At 42.2% G+C, this 20,755-nt stretch overlaps 1 protein-coding gene across 1 annotated transcript in view; it reads right to left on the reverse strand.

Annotated features, from left to right (window-relative positions):
* Positions 1-575: 575 nt before the first annotated feature.
* NARS2 (asparaginyl-tRNA synthetase 2, mitochondrial) overlaps positions 576-20,755 on the reverse strand; it is a 50,943-nt gene continuing 30,763 nt past the window's right edge. Inside the window, exons 8-15 of the mRNA XM_063444963.1 lie at positions 20,391-20,523; positions 19,383-19,481; positions 18,164-18,201; positions 11,726-11,792; positions 7,828-7,965; positions 3,703-3,800; positions 3,323-3,349; positions 576-759 (exon numbers count right to left, since the gene is read on the reverse strand). Coding sequence (XP_063301033.1) covers positions 615-759; positions 3,323-3,349; positions 3,703-3,800; positions 7,828-7,965; positions 11,726-11,792; positions 18,164-18,201; positions 19,383-19,481; positions 20,391-20,523 — 745 coding nt within the window. The 3' untranslated portion in view covers positions 576-614. The remainder of the gene's footprint in view (positions 760-3,322; positions 3,350-3,702; positions 3,801-7,827; positions 7,966-11,725; positions 11,793-18,163; positions 18,202-19,382; positions 19,482-20,390; positions 20,524-20,755) is intronic.

The raw sequence follows: 20,755 nt of genomic DNA on the forward strand, positions 1-20,755 counted from the left end.
TGAGTTAATAAATATACAAGATGTCCTTGACTTTGATCTTTGGTGTATGGCTCAGAAAAGAAAAAAAATCTTTTAAAGATAGTTAGAAGAAAACAAATTAAAGTTTGCATTAAATCAACAAAACAGGGTATACATGCTGTGCTACAATAAGGAAGATAGGCAACTATAAATGACACGCATTGAAAACAAATGTTTTAGAAGATTTATACAACAAGCTAATCATTTCCCAGAAAAAGGCTCAATGTTACATAAGTGTTCCCAAAACACAATATAAAATGACAATGAACAAGAGGGCATTTAATGTAAGAGGCAAGAGAATGAAACCCTTTAAACATGATTGTCCTTGTTTAAACCCTTGCGTTGCACATGTTCCAGAGTGTTTTATTGCTTTTTGTTCACATTATCTGTTTAAGATAACGATTCCTTCCAGATGTCTGCAGATTACCTTTAAGGTATGATGCTCAATTCTTACTTCAGTGGTTTTCTGGCTTCTTTAACCCCTTAAGGACACATGACATGTGTGACATGTCATGATTCCCTTTTATTCCAGAAGTTTGGTCCTTAAGGGGTTAATTGAAATCAAGTGAATATCTATATTAATGTTTTTTAGGTCTTTATAAAAGACAGGAGTAAGGAAATCTAGGGAATGGGATGACATCTTTGATGTTGTCTATTCCCAAAATACATTGCAGATAGCGTTCAAATCCCATTCCAAAGCCTCCATGGGGGACGGACCCAAACTTCCGTATATCTAAATACCTGTTTTATGAGACAAAAATAAGAAAATTAAATATTAGAAAGGAAAAAAAACAAAAAAAAAAACAGAATACATTAAAGTTGGTTGCCTATATGTTAGATTGTATGTTTTAGAAAACTGTTCAGTTTTATTTTTTAGAAAATTAACCTAATATTTACTATTTAAATCAGAAGTGCCTAAAAGTGAGATAACCATATGACTACATCTCTAATGTTCTACCAGCCTTTAGAATAACGAAGCATCATGGAAATTGTAGTTTTACAACATCTGCAGATCTATCTTTTAGGCCTCTCTGATCTAACGCTTGGAGAGAATTCCATAGGTTGTTGATGTTATGTTATTATCTATATAGCGCCAACAAATTCCGCAGCGCTTTAAAGTGGGTGGACGAACAAACATGTAGTTGTAACCATACAAGTTGGACACACAGGAACAGAGGGGTTGAGGGCCCTGCTCAATGAGCTTACATGCTAGTGGGAGTGGGGTAAAATGACACAAAAAGGTAAGGATAGTATTAGACTAATGACAGTTGCAAGAGAGGAATCTGTCGGGAGCTATTAACAGTTTAATTGATAGGCTTTTATGAAGAAGTGGGTTTTTAATGATTTTTTGAAGGAGTGGAGACTGGGTGAACATCTAATGGAGGAGGAAAGTGAGTTCCACAGAAACGGTGCAGCCCTCGAGAAGTCTTGAAGGCGAGGATCAGAGGTGGGAGTACGGACAGAAGATAGTCGTAAGTCTTCAGCAGATCGTAAGGGCCTAGACGGGACATTAGTGTATTAGTGAGGATAGGTAGGTGGGAGCAGCATTATGTAGAGATTTTAAAGCAAGAACCAGAATTTTAAATTAAGCCTTATTTTATACAGGAAGCCAATGTAGGGACTGACAGAAGGGTGAGGCGTGGGAAGTGCGGGCGGATAGGAAGATGAGCCTTGCCGCTACATTCATTATGTACTGTAACGGCGCAAGTTGGGAGCACGTAAGACCACTGAGAAGCGGATTACAGTAGTCAAAGTGAGAAAGGACAGTGGAATGGACCAGCAGCTTAGTCGCATCTGGCGTTAAGTAGGGTCGGATGCGAGCAATGTTTTTGAGATGGAAGCAGCAGGATTTGGCGATCGACTGAACATGAGGCGTGAAGGAGAGGTCGGAGATAAAGAGAACACCTAGACCAGTAAAAGGGAAAGCGAACAACCAACAGGTGAAATTAGACAGTGACGCAGTGATGATGTCAGCTAACTTTAAATAACACTGTGTGAATGGCATTCATATTGAAGCAGTGTGGGTCTAAAGAGCCAGCCTCACATGTCTGATGTGGTTTGCTTTTCAGATCTGCTCCTCTCCCACTCTGTAAGCAACAATCATGTGTTAAAAGCCAAGGGCTTAGTGAACAAAACACAAAACCTTCTCGCCTCCAACCCAAACACTGGACTTTCATTGGGTCATACAGACATTAGGCCTAAAGAGGCAAGAAAAAAAAAACACCCACAAATGTTGTTCTCCCCCATTCTACACGCAGGTCACAAATATGCCCAATTCAATGCACAACCAGATTCATTATACAATAGGAACTGATGTTTTTTGGAATGGTGTGATGGTGATTGTGTAGTATTTTCCTTTAGGTTTTAAGCTTCTCCAGATGTCTTACAATTGGTCTCAAACTACAAATTCATGACTTTTTTTTTTCTTGTGGTTATAGTGGGATATTTTTGATCTTGAATCACAATGGAAATATGGCTCATGTTGTCAACAATCTAGAGAACGCCGTGTAAATTTGTTTGAAATCTTTTCACTAATGGATATTTTATGGACGTGTTTTGGGAACGTAAAGAGATGAGTGAAAACAGAATATAGAGAAATCTTATACATACACAGAAAACTGAATATACAAGATTCATGTTCATACACTCCATAGAAGCTGGGCTTGACAAAGGCACCATTTGTTGTCGAAACGTTGCCAGGATTTCTGTATCTCCTACTACTGAAGATAGAAGTGCAGCAGCCCTGTGAGTGCCCTTACTCATTAGGTTATACTATAAGTATAGACAAATATATCCCACACATTATGTACCTGTGAACTGTGGTCACATCGGGAGAGAAAACCACATTTATTACAAACGCTGTAGTAACACAATGAGGGGTATCGATCAAAGTGTTCTGAAAAGTGATGCTTAAATTCCATAATTTTTTGGATTGTTTTTATTATAGTGTTTTAAAAGCGATTTGAGAAAATTGCCAGATTTTGCAGAAATTTCCTTTTCAGAAGACAAATTTAGAGTGGTTGAAAGCAAAAAAACAAGAAAGTAAAACAGACCACTTTTCTGTCGGAAAAAATAGACATGGCAATTTCATAACAAAATTGAGCGTATTTAAATATGATGGTTTGGGGCGGAAACAATGGCAACAGATCAAAATCGGACAAAAAAAAAATTAAGGCTGAAAATTAGGCTTTAAAGTGTCCATACTTTGATGACTCTCCCCCAATATTACATCTAAAGCTTGTTGACATCTTTACCATACCAAGTTAAAGAGAAATGTGATATCAGATTAACACACTTTACTTACCATTGATACGTGTCGGTTAGTCCTAAGCTGTTAGAAAAACAAAACGAAAACAAAAAACAACAGTGAATGGCCTAGAATTAAGAAGAAAAAAAATAAATATTCTAAAACAAAACACATGCACGTAGTCTGGTGTGATAAAGAAACTGAAAAGAGCCTTATACACAGTAAAACAAACTGGAACCAAGCATGAAAAGCCCCTTTAATTGATTTTGTGAGCAACATATTACCCAGTGACATGGCGACAGGACTTGCGAGTAGAAATGTACCCCTGGTGAGTGTGCCATGCACCCTCTAGACTTGCAGTGGCTCGTCACTTATAAGGCCTGAGTAGTAGCGCAGGACATGACATTTTAAGCCCTGCCCGGTGCGATTTAAAGTACCTCTCTAGTCGAGACAGCAAGACGTCAAATCGTTCTTCTCTGAGACTCCCTCCAAACAGCTCTCCTATGCCGGGCACAAGCAGATCCACAGCGGCGGCCTGTGAAAAATAGGTCTCCAGGTCAACATGGCAGGAAAATACAGGGGAGAGAATTCTCTACTGACAATCATATCTGTGTACATCCAGTGATCGGTCTGCTTATAGGGTAAGGGTATAATGATCAAAGCATTAAGAATCCCCTCCCTCCCCTAAAAACAATCCAAAACATGAGAATGATGACAATAGAGCATATCAGTAGGCTTTTGGGTTGGGATGGGGGCAGAGAGTAGTCTTGTGCTAGGGGAATAGATTTGTATTCCTAGCACTATAGTATTCATTTAAGCCCTGGGTGTAATGGTATATTTTTAGAGACTTTTCTTAATTGAAAAATTCTGGTCATCCGTTGTATTCCTAGCTGCGTTATGACTGAAATCCCAATAAGGGATGTGTTTTTTTATGTCTAATTTCTTCTCATGTCATGTCATGTCTCTATTTTGTCTTTATCATATATTACGTTAACAGCTATGTAAATCGTTCAGTAACTTTCATTTCATGATGTGGGACTACGGTTAAAATTAGATTGAAGAAATATCGCAATGTGGAAGTGTCTGGAAAGTGTGTGGGTTTAACACGAACCAGATCAGCAGAAATTAACACACACACGTGACACATCCTGAACTGAGCCAACAGGACTCCTTGGTAACACCAGCGCTGAGGGCTACATCTGTTCACATTTCTTATAGACAGAACAAGGGTTAAATAAGTGAAAAGTCCATTTTATCTGAGAATGGTATGTTCAAACAGATATCAAGACCAATAATTATCTTAAAACTGACCATTTTAGTAAACTTAATGCTTTATATACTTTTACCATACTGCAATACAATACAATATAAAGACACACTACATTTATCACTTTTAGTAAATATTGGATCAAAATAGCTAATCTGGGAAAACTCTCCAATTCATCAATAAGTCACGTTGGATTCCATAAGTGTTTGTATAATACAATATCATATAATAGAATGTACTATAATATAACACCTATCAAATTTAATTGTTTGCCCCTCAGAACTAGTGTAGGAAAATCCAAACTACCAAATCTACCCAATTGTATCCTTCAAAAGCATCTTAAAAAGCCACGAACATTTTTACCATATTATTATTATCATCTGACATAGACGTATGATATTTGTATCAAATATTTGTGTTCATTGCAGTTTAAAACACCCATAATAAACCACGTAGTTTTGAAGTAAACCCCTCTAACCCACGCATACATATCAGTACTCAAATGAAAAGAATGTAAGTTCAGAAACATCTCCTCTCACTGGCTTGCCCTTGCCGATACATACATGATTTTGTGCTATCTAGGATGGCAAGATACATTCACACATACTTAAAGGCATCTGCCCTTTTTTTTTTTTATTCTTTATTTTGTTCGTGCATAAGGTTAACATGTGAATTTGCACTGCCACAATAGCTGGTGCCCTCAAGTTTGCATACACGCTTAGTTACATAGCATTAATGACATTGCATTTTTTTTAGTAGTTATATAAACAGAATAATTTCTCACGCTTATAAAGACAAGGGAAAGTAGTATTTTGATTCTCAGATATGTGTCGCTTTATAGTCACGGTAAGATTAACGGTCAAGCTGGGACATTGCATTGCAGAGCATAGATTTACACTTTTAGCTTTGCGTTGGATTGTACTGTGTTATGCCCTTGGTACAGTCTGTGCTGTGATTTGTAATTATGCCCCGCTAGTCAAAAGAAAATTAAACACAAAGAGCCGTCTCATATGGTCAGTGGCACTAGGTTGGTTAATGCCTATTGAGAGATAAAGGGCTTAGATTTAACCAGTGAAACTAACTGGGTGCTTGGCACCTGGAGACAGGCATGCAAGATGGTCCGAGGGCACACCCGAGGACTATATTAGCCGAGTAGTTTAAATGCTTTGCTGAATATGGAAGTGGGCCAGCTGGGGTAGACTATATTCAGCCTGACCGGAGCAAACATAAATCCCCCCTGCATTTATGGTAGGGACACTTAAGGTCATGGTTAATGTATGATTGGGGGTTGATAGCCTGCCGGGCTTAAGTTGGTAGAGTAAAGTTGTAACTACACCACATATGGAACTCAGTATAATTTAATTTTTGTTTTAAAGAAACAAAGACTGCGTAATATGTAACATTGCTGTTCCTGCTAAATAGGATGCTGTTTTGCTTAAATTCAGTAATAGTGTATTTTAAACGAAAAAGTAAACCGTTAGTGTAATGCCTTATATGATCTGGTTCGAGTTGCTATCCCAGGTTATGCTGGTCTAATGCTATGCCGTGTAGGCTGTCACATAAAAATAAAAGCAAAGGCAAAAACTCTGTAGGAATTAATGTAAAAGGAAATAATAGATTAAAGACTATTACTGTACACATTTCTAGCCTGTAAAATGCAGGTCTTATGTTATGAGGTATGGTGAGGGAGTCCAATTGTAGCGAGGTGTGCGCCTGGCAGGCTCCGTTCGTGTGCAGCTGCTCAGCCGATCCCCTCCGAGTGCCTAGTACAGTCCCTGGGGAGATTGGTGACAGAGGGCCCAAAGTAAGGGTTACAATTCAGCATGGTTTCGAGTGTTGCGGCGTGACGATGGCAGACGTCTCAGGTATCTCGGGAACCTGCAGCAAATGTCCTCTTCTAGCTAAGTTACGTTGCCTATGGATTTCAGCTGCGGCATGAAGAGTTCATAGGTGCTGTTGCCCCCTTGTGGTTGGGCTGTCATCAGATGCTGCAGCCCTGTTGTAAAGGTGTATCGGGCAGAAATCCCTCATTAAAGTGTCACCTCTTGCCGGGTCGGTCTGCAGGTAAGTTCTTTGAAGAGGGAGCGGTGTGGGCTACTTCTGAGCCTCGTTGCCTGTTTTGGTGAGTAGCCTGTGGTGGATACGGTATTGGCGCCAGCACATTTGGCCTCCGCCATCTTGACTGCTGTGTCCCGTTGTCGGAGCAGGGCGGCTCTGGGTGGTAGGGGCGCCCTGGGTGGTAGGGGCGTGCGGGGGTGAGGACCGGGATCACCCCCCCGGTCAAGAGGGGGGGGGGACGGGGCCATTTCCCGACGGGTCTGGCCTTGGCTGAGCACCGATGGGCAGGATAGTGGGGCAGTGGCCGTCTGCTCCACTCACCGCCGGAGTAGGCCTCGTTTGCGCCAGTGAGGATTCTTCCTCCAGGGGACTGAATTCAGACAGGCCAGCCTCACCCTGGGTCCGGTACTCTCCACCCGATGAGGTCCACCGCAGCTGGTCGGCTTTTTATGCCAAAAGTCTGGTTTTCATGCTTATTTTGTTTTAAGTTTCAGGAGCTGGTCTGACATGCGACCATCTTGCTTGGTGGCCTGGCCCCGCCCCCCGGCATCTGCCCTTTTTGCTCAGGGTTTGTAATCAATGCTCACCCTTTCTATATTTGCAATCAATCCAAATGCTCTCCAGCAAAAGGACGAGAAACCTGATTTTTAAATTGATTCCCAGACATACCAACTTCTAAACTTATTTCTTATAGCACACCGTGTACCAACCACGAAAGCTCTGCCGCTGTGTAAGGCAGAATTCTTTAGAGGCACTTATGCAAGTGGTGATGCAGCTCAACACAAGTTATGTAAAACGTGAAGAAACAAAGTCTCCAATAATCATTATGGACCAAGCACATACAGGCAGGTGCTGAAGGTTGTTTTGCACAGTGGCATGGCAAAAGGAAGAAGTATATACACATTGACCTTAACATATGTTCACCAAGAGGAGTCTTTTTCTTACCAAAAGCTTGACTCATTTGGAAAAGAAAAAAATATAAAATTAATCAATAGATAGCTAGAACAAACTGCTGTGCAGTGAATACCAGTTCACTCCTTACCAGACATAACACTAAGCTCTCATTGGGAAGGTACAACAAAATAGTAGCATGTAAGCAAGATTCTTTTTTTTAACAAATTTAGCTTAAATTTTGTAAAACATGTAAATAACCCCATGTCTACTACTGATTGCTGATTGCACTGAAGAGCTCTCAGGTGCTTTGCTTATGTCATTCGCAGCCAAATTCAGTACTCACTGTGTGCTGGGGTCCATCTTCATTGTCGCGGGCATAGAATGGTTTGAGGTCGTACGGATAGTTGATGACGAACAATGGGACGTTGCCACAGTGTTTTACCAGATACTTTTCATGCTCTGTTTGTAAATCACATCCCCACTGCAGAAAAAACAAACAAAAAAACAAGACCCACAAAATAAAATATTAATTAAGAGTCAAGTTTTAAAATAAGTGACAACACAAAATGTGTGTCTGAAACAGGAGGAGAGTGGTGTTAATAGCACATGCTATACATGTACGACCCTCTGAGGCTGTGAGAGGAGAACATGGATGGTCAATGTCACTGGCTTACAATGAGTGACGCGAGAAGAGCAGAGATACTGAAAACTACAGACTAGAAGCTTAAGGGAAGCGCTTTAAAAAAAAAAATGTACTGTCAGTCGGTTTCTGTCTGTTTTATTACTATACACTTCAAAGGAACACTCTCTTATTAACATAAATGCATGGTTTTAAATATTGAAGTGTTCCTTAAACTCCTACAGTGTCCGACGCCCACCCCAAATGAGAAAAACAAAAACAAAAAAATTCAGCTGCTAGACTTTATCATTCAATGACGATTCCTCTTGCGACACTGGTGAGCATGGCAGTGATGGCAGTCTCCTCTCCCAGTCACACAATAAAACACTTCCCCATAAGAAGCACAGGTTGAAGAGCTGGCTGTCAGTATGGGTCTGGAGTGTCTCTTTGATCACTGTATGCTGTACTGTAAGATATGATGGTGCTAAATAATTTAATGATGAGAATATCGGAGGTAAAGTATAACAACAGGGTGATGCTGTCACGTCTTGCCATTTTGTTTCAGAATTCTTAAGTAATTGTAAATACAAAGAAATACAATAATAAGGGAAAAGGAACAAAAAATATATTCGGGTCAAAAACAGAGAATGGCTGAGCAGAGATACCCAACTCATACTAGAGAGAGGAAAAAAAAACTAAACAAACAACCATCATCCCCTCCCCTCCATTTCTGTAATGTGGTCTCCATCCCATCCCATTCCACCCATAGAATGTGGTAATGAAGGGGTTCAACACAGATCTTAAATTCTGGCTTGTTGGTTGTCTTTAAAGATTGGCTTGAGAACCACAGATTTATGAGACTTCTCTAGGGCTGCACTGTTACTGTGGAACTCCCTTCCCTGTTCCGTTAGATGCTCATCCAGTCTCCACTCCTTCAAAAAAATGATTAAAAACTCAATTTTTCACAAAAGCGTATTAAACAATTAAAGGCTTGTTTGTTAGTCCACCCACTGTAAAGCGCTATGGAACTTGTTGGCGCTTTATAAATATAATAATAATAATGATAGTCTCAAAGGGGAACTGAAAAGTATAACGATATACAAATAACATCTTTCCCAATACCTTGCACTCTATTTAATCTGGTTCTGCCATGTTTTCTGAACCTTCTTAGTTCAAAATGAACTAAAAAAAAAAAAAAAAAAAAAGTAAATCTCCTTCCCATAAGCCACGGCTTTACTGTTCTCGCAGAATAAACACTCTGTTAATGTGTCTAATCCGAAGTGAACAGTGTAACTTGTTTAGTGCTATGTATGGTTTATGATAAAACTATGTATGATATGTTTACTCATATATTATGCTGCATTTCAATAAGGTATTAGCTGTAAGAACTGTTGAAAAAAAAAAAACAGAAAAAAAAAACAAAAAACAGGCAAATTAAAAAAATACAAATAAACAAGTTTCCGATTTGCATGTAATTGTTTTTCTGTTTCATAGAAAACTTAACAAAGACTTGCAGCATTGTGTAATGTTCTTTAGAAATCTCAATGATGGGAAAAGGGAAATAGTTGAAGTGATATTGAGAAACACTGTCTTAAAAATGGACAGGCTACACACAAAAACATTTAACACTATCATGGTGGAGCCGCGTAAGAACCCTCACGATGATACTCCTTCCTAAAATATTATATATTTTTAGGATGCTACCACTGCCATCTCCACCAAACTTTTTTCAATCAATCCAACCAACTAGAGGTGGTCTGGGGGTCCCAAATCTGAAAGAATATTATACTATCACAAGCTATTTGGTTGATTCTACATAACACACAATCCAATGGATACAAGTTTAGAGAGGCTGCACGCCAGCACCCTAATTGCTGGATTGTGTGGCGAGCCCCTAGATTGAGGAAGGTTAGAGTATAGGCTCTGCATACTTGGAATGGTTACCTGATCTCACATGGAGTCAAGGAGTGTATACCTAGTCAGGCTCCCGTGGGAACTCTTGAATTACTGGCTCCAGATCTATCTCTGTCCAGGTGGAAAATGCTGAGAAATACTAATATTTCCCAACGAATAGGAAATCGAAAACTGCTCCCTTTCCTGGTATTAATGACGAGACATGGGCTGCCATCTAGAGATCTCTTTCTCCATCTCAGAGTAACAGGGATTATTCAAAAACATGTATTACCTGTGTTTAAACACCAAACAACCGAGTCACACAACTGCACATCCTTAGTAGCCAAGTGCCAGATATTTACCCAGACCTCAACGAATTACTATCCATGCACTATGGAGCACTAATGACATCATCCCCGGAGTACGCTAAACCACTGTATATGCAACGCTGGCAGACTGAGCTGGGATGTCAATATTCTTTGATGGATTCGTGGGAGGCCATAACCGCTCTATGTAAAGTAACACAATGTACAAACCACCTTGAAATGCACTATAAATTAACATGAACTGGCATCTAGCACCTTCACATTCGAATAACATTTACAGAGCTGTGTCTCCGGCCTGCTGAAGGGTCATTGATACTTTATGATACAGATTTTGTGGTCATGCACAGCTATTCAGCCCTTCTCATCTCAAGTGCATTATCAGATACAGGTTGTGATACATATTAGTCTTCCTAAATCGTCAGAATTATTTTTATTATTCCAAGCGGGTACCGATTGGAGTGTATGGGCTCCTCCTCCTGCACATACTATAAGCTGCTCAACTAACCATAGCCAAAGCATGGAGAGAATCAGAACCTGGAATGTGATAGAGTAAAGTCCATCAAATCCTGGTATTCTATGGCCTCTTACCTCTCTTACTCAGGGAATTTGGCTAAAGTGCCTTGGAAAATGTGGCAAAAATACATTAACATAAGCTGCTCAACTAGCCATAGCCAAAGCATGGAGAGAATCAGAACCTGGAATGTGATAGAATGAAGTCCATCAAATCCTCAATTAGCCATAGCCAAAGTCCATCAAGCTGCTCAACTAGCCATAGCCAAAGCATGGAGAGAATCAGAACCTGGAATGTGATAGAGTAAAGTCCATCAAATCCTGGTATTCTATGGCCTCTTACCTCTCTTACTCAGGGAATTTGGCTAAAGTGCCTTGGAACATGTGGCAAAAATACATTAACACACACTTACATGAATATGGTGCTTGCTCGCGCAGAAAAGACTGCAAGTTGACTGCTCTTAGCTAGGTCTTCTTCTTAGTTCTGGGGTGGAAAGGGCTCTGCTTACAGCTCAGGGTGTCCTATATTATTATTTCTTCTTTTTCTTTATGTTCTTTTTCTCTTATTTTGCTATGTCTCACAAAACATTTGTGGTTTCCATGTTGCAACAAGTAATGCGCCGGAGAGCTCCAAATGAGTTGAGGGAGATTTTGGTAAACCACTAGAAATTCAACGTGAAGCTAATCTATCTATTGTGATACAGTGCATAGTGACAGTGATGATGGTTCACATTTTGTAATTGTAATGGATAACTATGACTGTATGATGAAATATGTAAAACAGACTCCGTGTCCGGATCAACATGTACAGAATATTTTATTGTATGCAATGTGCATTGGAAGCCATAATAATACACAAGTTACAAAGAAAAAAGTACAGGCTAAGCACCCACCTCTGGTTTATAGTGGAATGTTTCACGTGCATCCTTCAGAACTTCTATTGCTTCGGTGTATGTCATTCTTTGGGGGGAGTAGGGAAGAAATATAAAATACATTTAAATAAATAATAAATATAGAAAAAGGGTACTTCCTATGTAAATAACCAAATAGAGAGTACCAGGGAGAAAGGGTTAATGGGGTGGCAAAAGGGCATAACCCTGCATAAAGCACAGAAAAGAATAAAGAAATGAAGGATATGATCACCCGATGGAGAAAACGGGCTGATCACCTTCAAGCCACCCCAAACAGCGTCTCGAACAAAAAATAAACAATTTTATTAGAAAAAACCAAAGAACAAACAAGGTTCTTAAAGTAAATGTATAGATATGACCTGGTATTTCCAGAAATATAGAGATGCACACATGTATCAATCTCTAAACAATGTAACAAACTCACTCATAACAAAGTGATAGGTAGGATACATGTGGCAATATACACTAAATAATATCAAAAACCAGGACCCACAGGGTTAACACTCTAATATAGAAATTGAAAGGATAGAGGAGGTCATAATGGGAGAAGTGAAAATAAAGTGGAGATAGCTTGTCAGAAGTAAATTAGAAGGCTAACTCCAGCCACTAGTAACTCGCTAAACCCAACCACCCTCATAAGTATCCAAGGCAAGAAAAAGGCCCAAAGATTAGTGTAACACCCTGTATCTAAAATAAATAGGATGGATCTAGATCAGCATACACAGCCCAGCGCGCGTTTCGGCGGTCTAACCGCCTTTGTGAAGGGCAAAAAAGTAAAGTGACCCATTTACGGTTTAAGAGTTAGGAGACGAAAAAACCCCTAAATAAAATGCAATTTGGGGCACTTTGTATATTTGAACATGAGACGTCGGATTCAGAAAATGTATAACCAAAAGATTAACTAGTTGAAAACTGAAAGAATTTCTCCATTCATACCATGGTGTCTTAGACTGGATGCCCCAAATTTGAGAAAAAAAAACACAGCCTACCTACTACCAGTTGTGAGATAACAAAACCTCATTTGTGGCAGGTCTCATGGCACCTTTACTCAGGGCTCGACAAATCCCAGGTGCCAAGTCGCCATGGCGCCTAGGAATTTTGCCTTGGCATCTGGGATATGTGAGCCCAGCGGGCGGAAGGCCAGCTGGCGAATTATGAAGGCAAGTGGCATGCTGTGTAAAATGACTCCGAGTACTCGTTTTGGTTGGATTCCAAGAAAACCAATCAGTGCTGTGACCTGTCAGTCTCTTCATTTACCTGTCAGAGCACTCTGATTGGTTGGCTTGGAATCCACCAGAGTGCTCAGAGTCAAATTGCAGGGTTTGGGAAGGCTTTATAAGCCTTTCCCTGCCCCGCCGCGGAGCTCAGTCTGGATGAAGATGGATTATCCCCCCCTTATTGTCATTTAGGGCCCCTACACGCCTCAAAGGTGGTGGCCGGGGGGAGGAGAGGAGGGGGGACGGGGGACAAAGGTGCCCCATTATTGTCATTTAGGGCCTCCACCCACCACTTATGGGTGGGGGCCACGGAGGGAGGGAAAAGCCACTCGCTGCTCCCCCCCCCCCCCCCAACTTTAAATGTAACTTTAAATGTAAAAAACAACCCACTTTTTTAATGTATTTAGCACTGAGCAGTGTTTGTGTGTGAATATATGCATGTTTTTGTATGGAGTATGTGTGAGCGAATGTAGGGGCCTGTTTGTATGTAGTGTTGATGTTGAAATGCATAAGTATTTGTGTGTAGTATTGGCGAGATTTTGAGATGTCTGCACATATACACATACACAGACATTCACACATGCAGATACATATACTCACACGCAGAAACACTGTGCTCTGCATGCTGGCATCTGACAACACATTTGCATATAATTCACATTAGCCACCAAGATTTCTTGTTGTGGGCTGGCTGACACCTCTTAACTTCGATCTTTGTTTAGCAGATAACTCCCCTATTTGCTATCCTTATGTAGGCTTGCAATATTTAAGGACACCAAATAAGGGAACTATCTGCTAAACAGCACCCTCATTTGGTATCTTTAAATATGGAAATCTCGCATACGGGGACCAATTCAGGGAATTATCTACTAAACAGCTAAAGGATCAAAATTTAAAAAGACCTTTTCTTATTTTCAGTTGTTTAGTAGATAAATCCCTTATTTGTTATCCTTATATTAGATTGCAATATTTAAAGGGACACTATAGTCACCTGAACAACTTCAGCTTAATGAGGTTGTTTAGGTGAGTGCTACAGCTACCCGGAGCCTTTTTCTTGTAAGCACTGTATTTTCTGAGAAAATGCAGTGTTTACATTAGAAGCTTGGAACACCTCTTGTTGCAGTCAATCAGACGGCCACCAGAGGGACTTCCGAGTTCAGAGGCCCTAAAAAGGCCTCTCGTCCGATGCATTCTGGGTGAATGCATCAGACGGGCTATCAGCACACAAAGCACTGTGAACGCGCTTTGTGTGCTGACAGCCTGTCAGCACTGCTGTGGGCGTGGCTTCAGCTGACAGCTGAAGCCCGAACCCACAGGGATGCTGTCCGGCCACAATAGTGGTTGAAGGGGGGGGGGGGGGGGGGGAGGACCTACTCTCCTCCCCCCCCGGCCCCCACCCCTGAGCGGTGGGTGGGGGCCCTAAAAATAAGGGGGGCACATACTGCCCCCACCCCTGTGCGGCGGGTGGGGGCCCTAAAATTATCAATAAGGGGGGACCTATTGTCCCCCCCCGGCCCCCACCCCTGTGCGGTGGGTGGGGGCCTTAAAATAAAAAATAAGGGGGGGACATACTGCCCCCCCCCGGCCCCCACCCCTGTGCGGCGGGTGGGGGCCCTAAAATTCACAATAGGGAGGGGACCTACTGTCCCCCCCCGGCCCCCACCCCTGTGCGGCGGGTGGGGGCCCTAAAATTCACAATAAGGGGGGGGGGGCTACTGTCCCCCCCCCCGGCCCCCACCCCTGTGCGGCGGGTGGGGGCCCTAAAATAAAAAATAAGGGGGGGACCTACTGTCCCCCCCCCGGCCCCCACCCCTGAGCGGTGGGTGGGGGCCCTAAAATTCACAATAGGGAGGGGACCTACTGTCCCCCCCCGGCCCCCACCCCTGTGCGGCGGGTGGGGGCCCTAAAATTCACAATAAGGGGGGGGGGGGGCCTACTGTCCCCCCCCCCGGCCCCCACCCCTGTGCGGCGGGTGGGGGCCCTAAAATAAAAAATAAGGGGGGGACCTACTGTCCCCCCCCACGGCCCCCACCCCTGAGCGGTGGGTGGGGGCCCTAAAATTCACAATAGGGAGGGGACCTACTGTCCCCCCCCCCGGCCCCCACCCCTGTGCGGCGGGTGGGGGCCCTAAAATTCACAATAAGGGGGGGGGGGACCTACTGCCCCCCCCCCGGCCCCCACCCCTGAGCGGTGGGTGGGGGCCCTAAAATTATCAATAGGGGGGGACCTATTGTCCCCCCCCGGCCCCCACCCCTGAGCGGTGGGTGGGGGCCCTAAATACAAAGGGGGTGGGGACCCTAGTTAACCCTCTCCCCCCCACCCCCCCTCCCCCAAAAAAAAACTTATCTCCCTACCTACCCCCCTCACCCTAAAAATAATGAGGGGGGACCCTTTAACTAAAAACCTGTAAAGAAAAAAAAAATAAGATAAAAACAACTTACCATTCGATGTTTTCTTTCTTCTAAAATCTTCTTTCTTCAGCCCCAAAAAAGGCCAAATAAAAATCCATAATAACCGACGGAATAAAAAAAAAAAAAAAAAAACCCGAGCGCAAAAAAAATAATCCATCTTCACCCATGGAGGGCTCCGCGCAGACTGAGCTCCGCAGGGCGGGGGAAGGTTTATAAAGCCTTGCCCCGCCCTGCAATTAGGCTAAGAACACTCTGATTGGTGGGTTTAAGCCAATCAGAGTGCTCTTTGTCATTTTACAAGCGTGGGAAAATTCCAAAGAACTTTCCCACGCTTGTAAAATGACAAAGAGCACTGTGATTGGATAATTTTAGGGCCCCCACCCGCCGCACAGGGGTGAGGGCCGGGGGGGGACAGTAGGTCCCCCCCTCATTGATAATTTTAGGGCCCCCACCCGCCGCACAGGGGTGGGGGCCGGGGGGGGGACAGTAGGTCCCCCCCTTATTGATAATTTTAGGGCCCCCACCCGCCGCACAGGGGTGGGGGCCGGGGGGGGACAGTAGGTCCCCCCCCTTATTGATAATTTTAGAAAGCGAGCTGAGCTGTCAGTCAGACAGCTCAGCTCGCGAACGCGCATTCCGCGCACTTGCGCGGTAAAGCGCTCAGGTTCTTCATAGGGCGGCATTCAATGCCGCTCTATGAAGAACGCGATTGGTGCAGCGCGAAGCCGTCCCATTGGGCCCCGCGATTTCGTCATTTTGACGAAAAAAGGGGGCGCGGCCTAGCGGGGAGCTCGGCGCTGGAACGGAGGTAAGTTTTTAATATAAAAACACCTCGAAATTTATTTTTAATAAATGAAAGTACATATAAAAGCAAGAAGGAAGGCTGGGGGACCTGTCTTTCTTGCTTTTATATGGTGACTATAGAGTCCCTTTAAGGACACCAAATAATGGAGCTATCTACTAAACACATACACAGAGATACACAAAATCACACACATAATCACAGATATACACAAACACAATCACAGACCCACACACAATCACAGACACACAATCACATACACACACAAACATTACATACATACACACATTTAATAAATAAGAGGTCCACCCTCCCTACCTTGCTCTAGAAGGGCTGTAGTGGATCCTTAGTCCCTGGTCAGTGGTTGCTGCTGGGATCTCTGTGCTCTTCCTGCACAGGTCCCTCGCATGCCCTGTAATGAGGACGCGATGACACCATATCTCGGCTACCATCTCACTGCAGAGCGAAGACCGTCAGACACAGTCCCACACACAGTCACAGGCAGACAGTCACACAGTCACACACACGCAATCACAGGCAGATAGTCACACAGGAAAACAGTCACACATACACACAGACAATCACACACACACACAATCCCAGGCAGACAGTCACACACACACACACGCAATCACAGGCAGATAGTCACACAGGCAAACAGTCACACATACACACAGACAATCACACACACACACACAATCCCAGGCAGACAGTCACACACAATCCCAGGCAGACAGTCACACACAATCACAGGCAGACAGTCACACACAATCACAGGCAGACAGTCACACACACACACACCATCACAGGCCGACGGTCTCTCACACACACACACAGGCATAAACACACACAGTCACCAAATAAGGAAGCTATCTACTAAACACATACACAGAGAAACACACAATCACAGATATACACAAACACAAATCATAGGCAGGCAGTCACACATACACATACACACACACAGTCAATCACAGGCAGTCACAGATAGTCACACACACACAGTCAAAATCACAGTTACACACAGCACACACTCTCTCTCTCTCTCTCACTTACAGTAAGCTTGGGCTGGATGAGGACTGGATCCAGTCCCTCCTGTGCTGTAGTTGGGGAAGCAGGGACTCCTTCCTGCTTCCCCTCTGTGTGATCAGAGAGAGGCTGCATTTAGCTCTGCCCCCGCATCCAGCTTGGCTCCGCCCCCACGGCCGTTCTAGCTCCACCCCCAACTCTCTGTGCAGCCAGCTGAGCCAGGTCTCCTGCTCCTAGTCCCTGCAGCCACACAGCTCACAGACTCCCAAGCCTGGTCAGCCCTGGTGGCACCCCCTGCCTGATGGCACCCGGTGCGGACTGCCCTCTCCGCCCCCCCTTAGTACACCACTGTGGGGAGGCAGAGGGGAGGAATAAAAACTGGTGTGTCGCTACCCCAACTGCCCCTGTGGATTTGTCTCCACTACCTATAACACATACACAATGGTAAACGGTTTACTAGGGGTAAATAATAATCATATTATTTTCAGAGCCCCAAAATGCCCATATTTTCCCCCAATACACACTATCTGTCCATATTATATAATATTTTTCGGTTAGGATTGTTATAATTAAAACATAATGCAATGATTACTGTTACAGTAGTGGGAGGGTTAAGGGTTAGTGTTCAGGTAGTGTACATGTTCTGTAGTGTTCTGTAGTGTAGAGATTAAGAGGAGGATTTCACTTTAAGGGCAACGCCAAGACATACATATCTCAGTGGTGCCCAAGATTGTTTAGGCACCAAATGGTGTCCACTGCCACTCGGGAGTGTAACTTCCACTAATCTCAGGCAGATCAGAACTTGTGATCCGTGCTTTATACCACATTCAATATGAAAAATAAAATGCTGTCACCAAGTGTTTAGTACGGGGGCATAAAACACAATCAAACTATTGGAATAACACACAGATCATATAATTTGGGGAGCTTGATAACATTAACAAACACAACTGACACTTACGTTACAAACTTCTTCTTAAGAAACTGCTCCAGCCTGTTCTTCGTAAAAGGAAATGAAAGACAAATTATACTTAAACAGAATTGTTCTACTCAATGTCAGCCACGAATTCACCAAGCTGTTTTAAAATTAACAAATGTACATGGTTCATGGGTGTGCCTGTGACTGGTAAATACAGATTCTGAAAACATTATTGCTTATAAATTATTTCCCGTTTTCCTTTATTTTCCAAACTCAGCTGGTGATTTAGTTTCACAAGTGTGTCTGTTCGATAAGCAAGTGAATTAGAAGCGTTAAAAGAAAATGGCCATTTCTCTTTATCATTACTGAAAGGAAGAGATTACATGTAATACAGCTTCGTGGTGTATTAGTTTATAATGCATAAATATTAGATCTTGTTTCAGTTCATTCTCTGGCTTTCTCTTGCTCTGTAGAACTTGGAAAAAAAATAAAAATAAAAGTAAATATTCCTCCAAAGAAAATATGCATGTTCCATGTTTTGCATGATTCAAATATTAGACCAAAGCAGCAAACTGAGAAACCCAGCGGACACACAAAATGTGCCCTCTTTTGTTATTGTGGTCTAAAATATGATATATGTTTCTATTATCAAACAAATCCCAATTTTGTTTGTAACCTGGATAGAGATTCAATGTACTGTACATGCGCAGTGAAAATCTGTCCAAGAGCAAAGGTTTCCAACCGTGCGAAACAGATGATGTAAAACTTCACAGAGAGCTAAGTTTGAAACTTCTGATGTCATTGTCAACATCCCCAATACGGAGGCTCAGCCAGTTTAAAAAAAAAAAAAAAAATAATAATAATATGCATTTACAAAAAGTGATATAGTAAGTATAATCTTACGTAGTCCTCTAAAGAAACAAGTTTTTATTTTCTGATTGCAAAACAAACCACAAAAAAAACCAAACCTGCATAATCTTACGTGTAGTCCTCTAAAGAAAAAAAGCTTTTACAAAGCCACTTCTTTTGATTGCATAACAAACCACAAAAAAATATGTACTTGCTGCCAAGAAATGTAACTTTTAATTTTGTGCTGCAAGGAAACACATACTTGGAAATGCAACTTATTGAAGACCAAACATTAAAAAAAAAAAAAAAAAAAAAAAAGGTTATCACATTCCTTAACGTAAACATTTATAATATATTTATATAATGGGAAGTCCATAGCTAGGATGGCATGCTAAGAATTATTTACACTTACTTTTTGTCCAACGGAAACATATCTACTGAAGAAGTTTATTTCTTCTGGACACTGTGAAAGCAATGCTGTGGTTGTGGATTTAAATAAATTCTCGATAACCTACAATGTAAAGGTTGATGTTAAATTAATAAATGATGCATTAATAACAGCAAATCATCGGCATTACAGTCTGGTCAGCATAAAAAAGCCTGATTAAAGAAAGTACATTTTGCTGGTAGTAGCACGTTTAAAACATGGCCTGTCAATGCCATCGTTAGTTTGGTTCTTGTTACCGGCTGAATGATTTCTCAGAATAATGCTATATTAGCGAGGGCTTCAAAGACAACATTGTACATCATCAGACAGCCAAACCCTGCTGGCTTTCAGTCACAGGTATATTGGGGAAGGGTTATCTAGAATAGCAATTAGGAAAAATGCCTAAAATTGTGTTGGTGTGCCCTTGGCTTCTATGGTGGCTGTTCCACTTTTAGAATTGCTCTGTAAAGATTCTGTTAAAGGACACTGTAGGCACTGTAACGGCTTCATCTTACGTTGGGCTGAAAGGGAAACATTAGCCAGAGAAGCAATGACTTTCAGCCTATCACAGTGCCCATTGCTGGACTGGTATGAACTGGTATGGAGAAGGGAGTGTGTAATATCTGCCTTAGCCACACCTCCAGTAAGGGCTGGGCTCTCTTGACTATGGTTTAAGACTGTATGGAGGTAGAGCGCCGTGGTACTATAACCAATTCAATGAGATGAAATTAAATGGTTATAGCACCTACAGTGTCCCTTTAAGAATTGTATGAGAGCACCTAGGCTTGGCCATTCCCCAGGCAGAACACACACAGTATTAGATGTGTTAAAACAGGCCATTCTAGCTGGATTCTATACTGACACAATATGGACCATACACATGGAGAACACACCAGCTGGATCGCACGTTGAAACAATATGGAACTTGGTCAGACAGAACATCCCAGCTGGATCCTATAGAGTCTCAATATCAAACCATTGTTTGTTAATTACCTGCATAATATCATCCAGACTGTCCGTGAAGGAAATTTCGGCTTCCACCATGTAAAACTCTGCTAGGTGCCGACGACTTTGGGAGTTCTCTGCTCTAAACGTGGGACCAAAACTATACACTCGTGTGAACCCTCTAAAAAACAACAAAAAGACAAGACAGTACAGTCAGCAGATAAAATTATAAGTTGTATCAAATTACCCTTAAGTGAAGCTAAAGCTTTTTAAACATTTGCAACTTTCAACAATTTTAAAAGTAGTGTGTAATTCCCTCCCAAAAAGCACTTGTCACCTTATTTTGCACGTTCCAATGATTAATTAAACGTTAGCTATAGGCTGTAGAGTCTTAATTCCATTAATGATGCTAA

The sequence above is a fragment of the Pelobates fuscus genome, chromosome 1 (assembly GCF_036172605.1).
Source record: "Pelobates fuscus isolate aPelFus1 chromosome 1, aPelFus1.pri, whole genome shotgun sequence".
Lineage (NCBI taxonomy): Eukaryota > Metazoa > Chordata > Amphibia > Anura > Pelobatidae > Pelobates > Pelobates fuscus.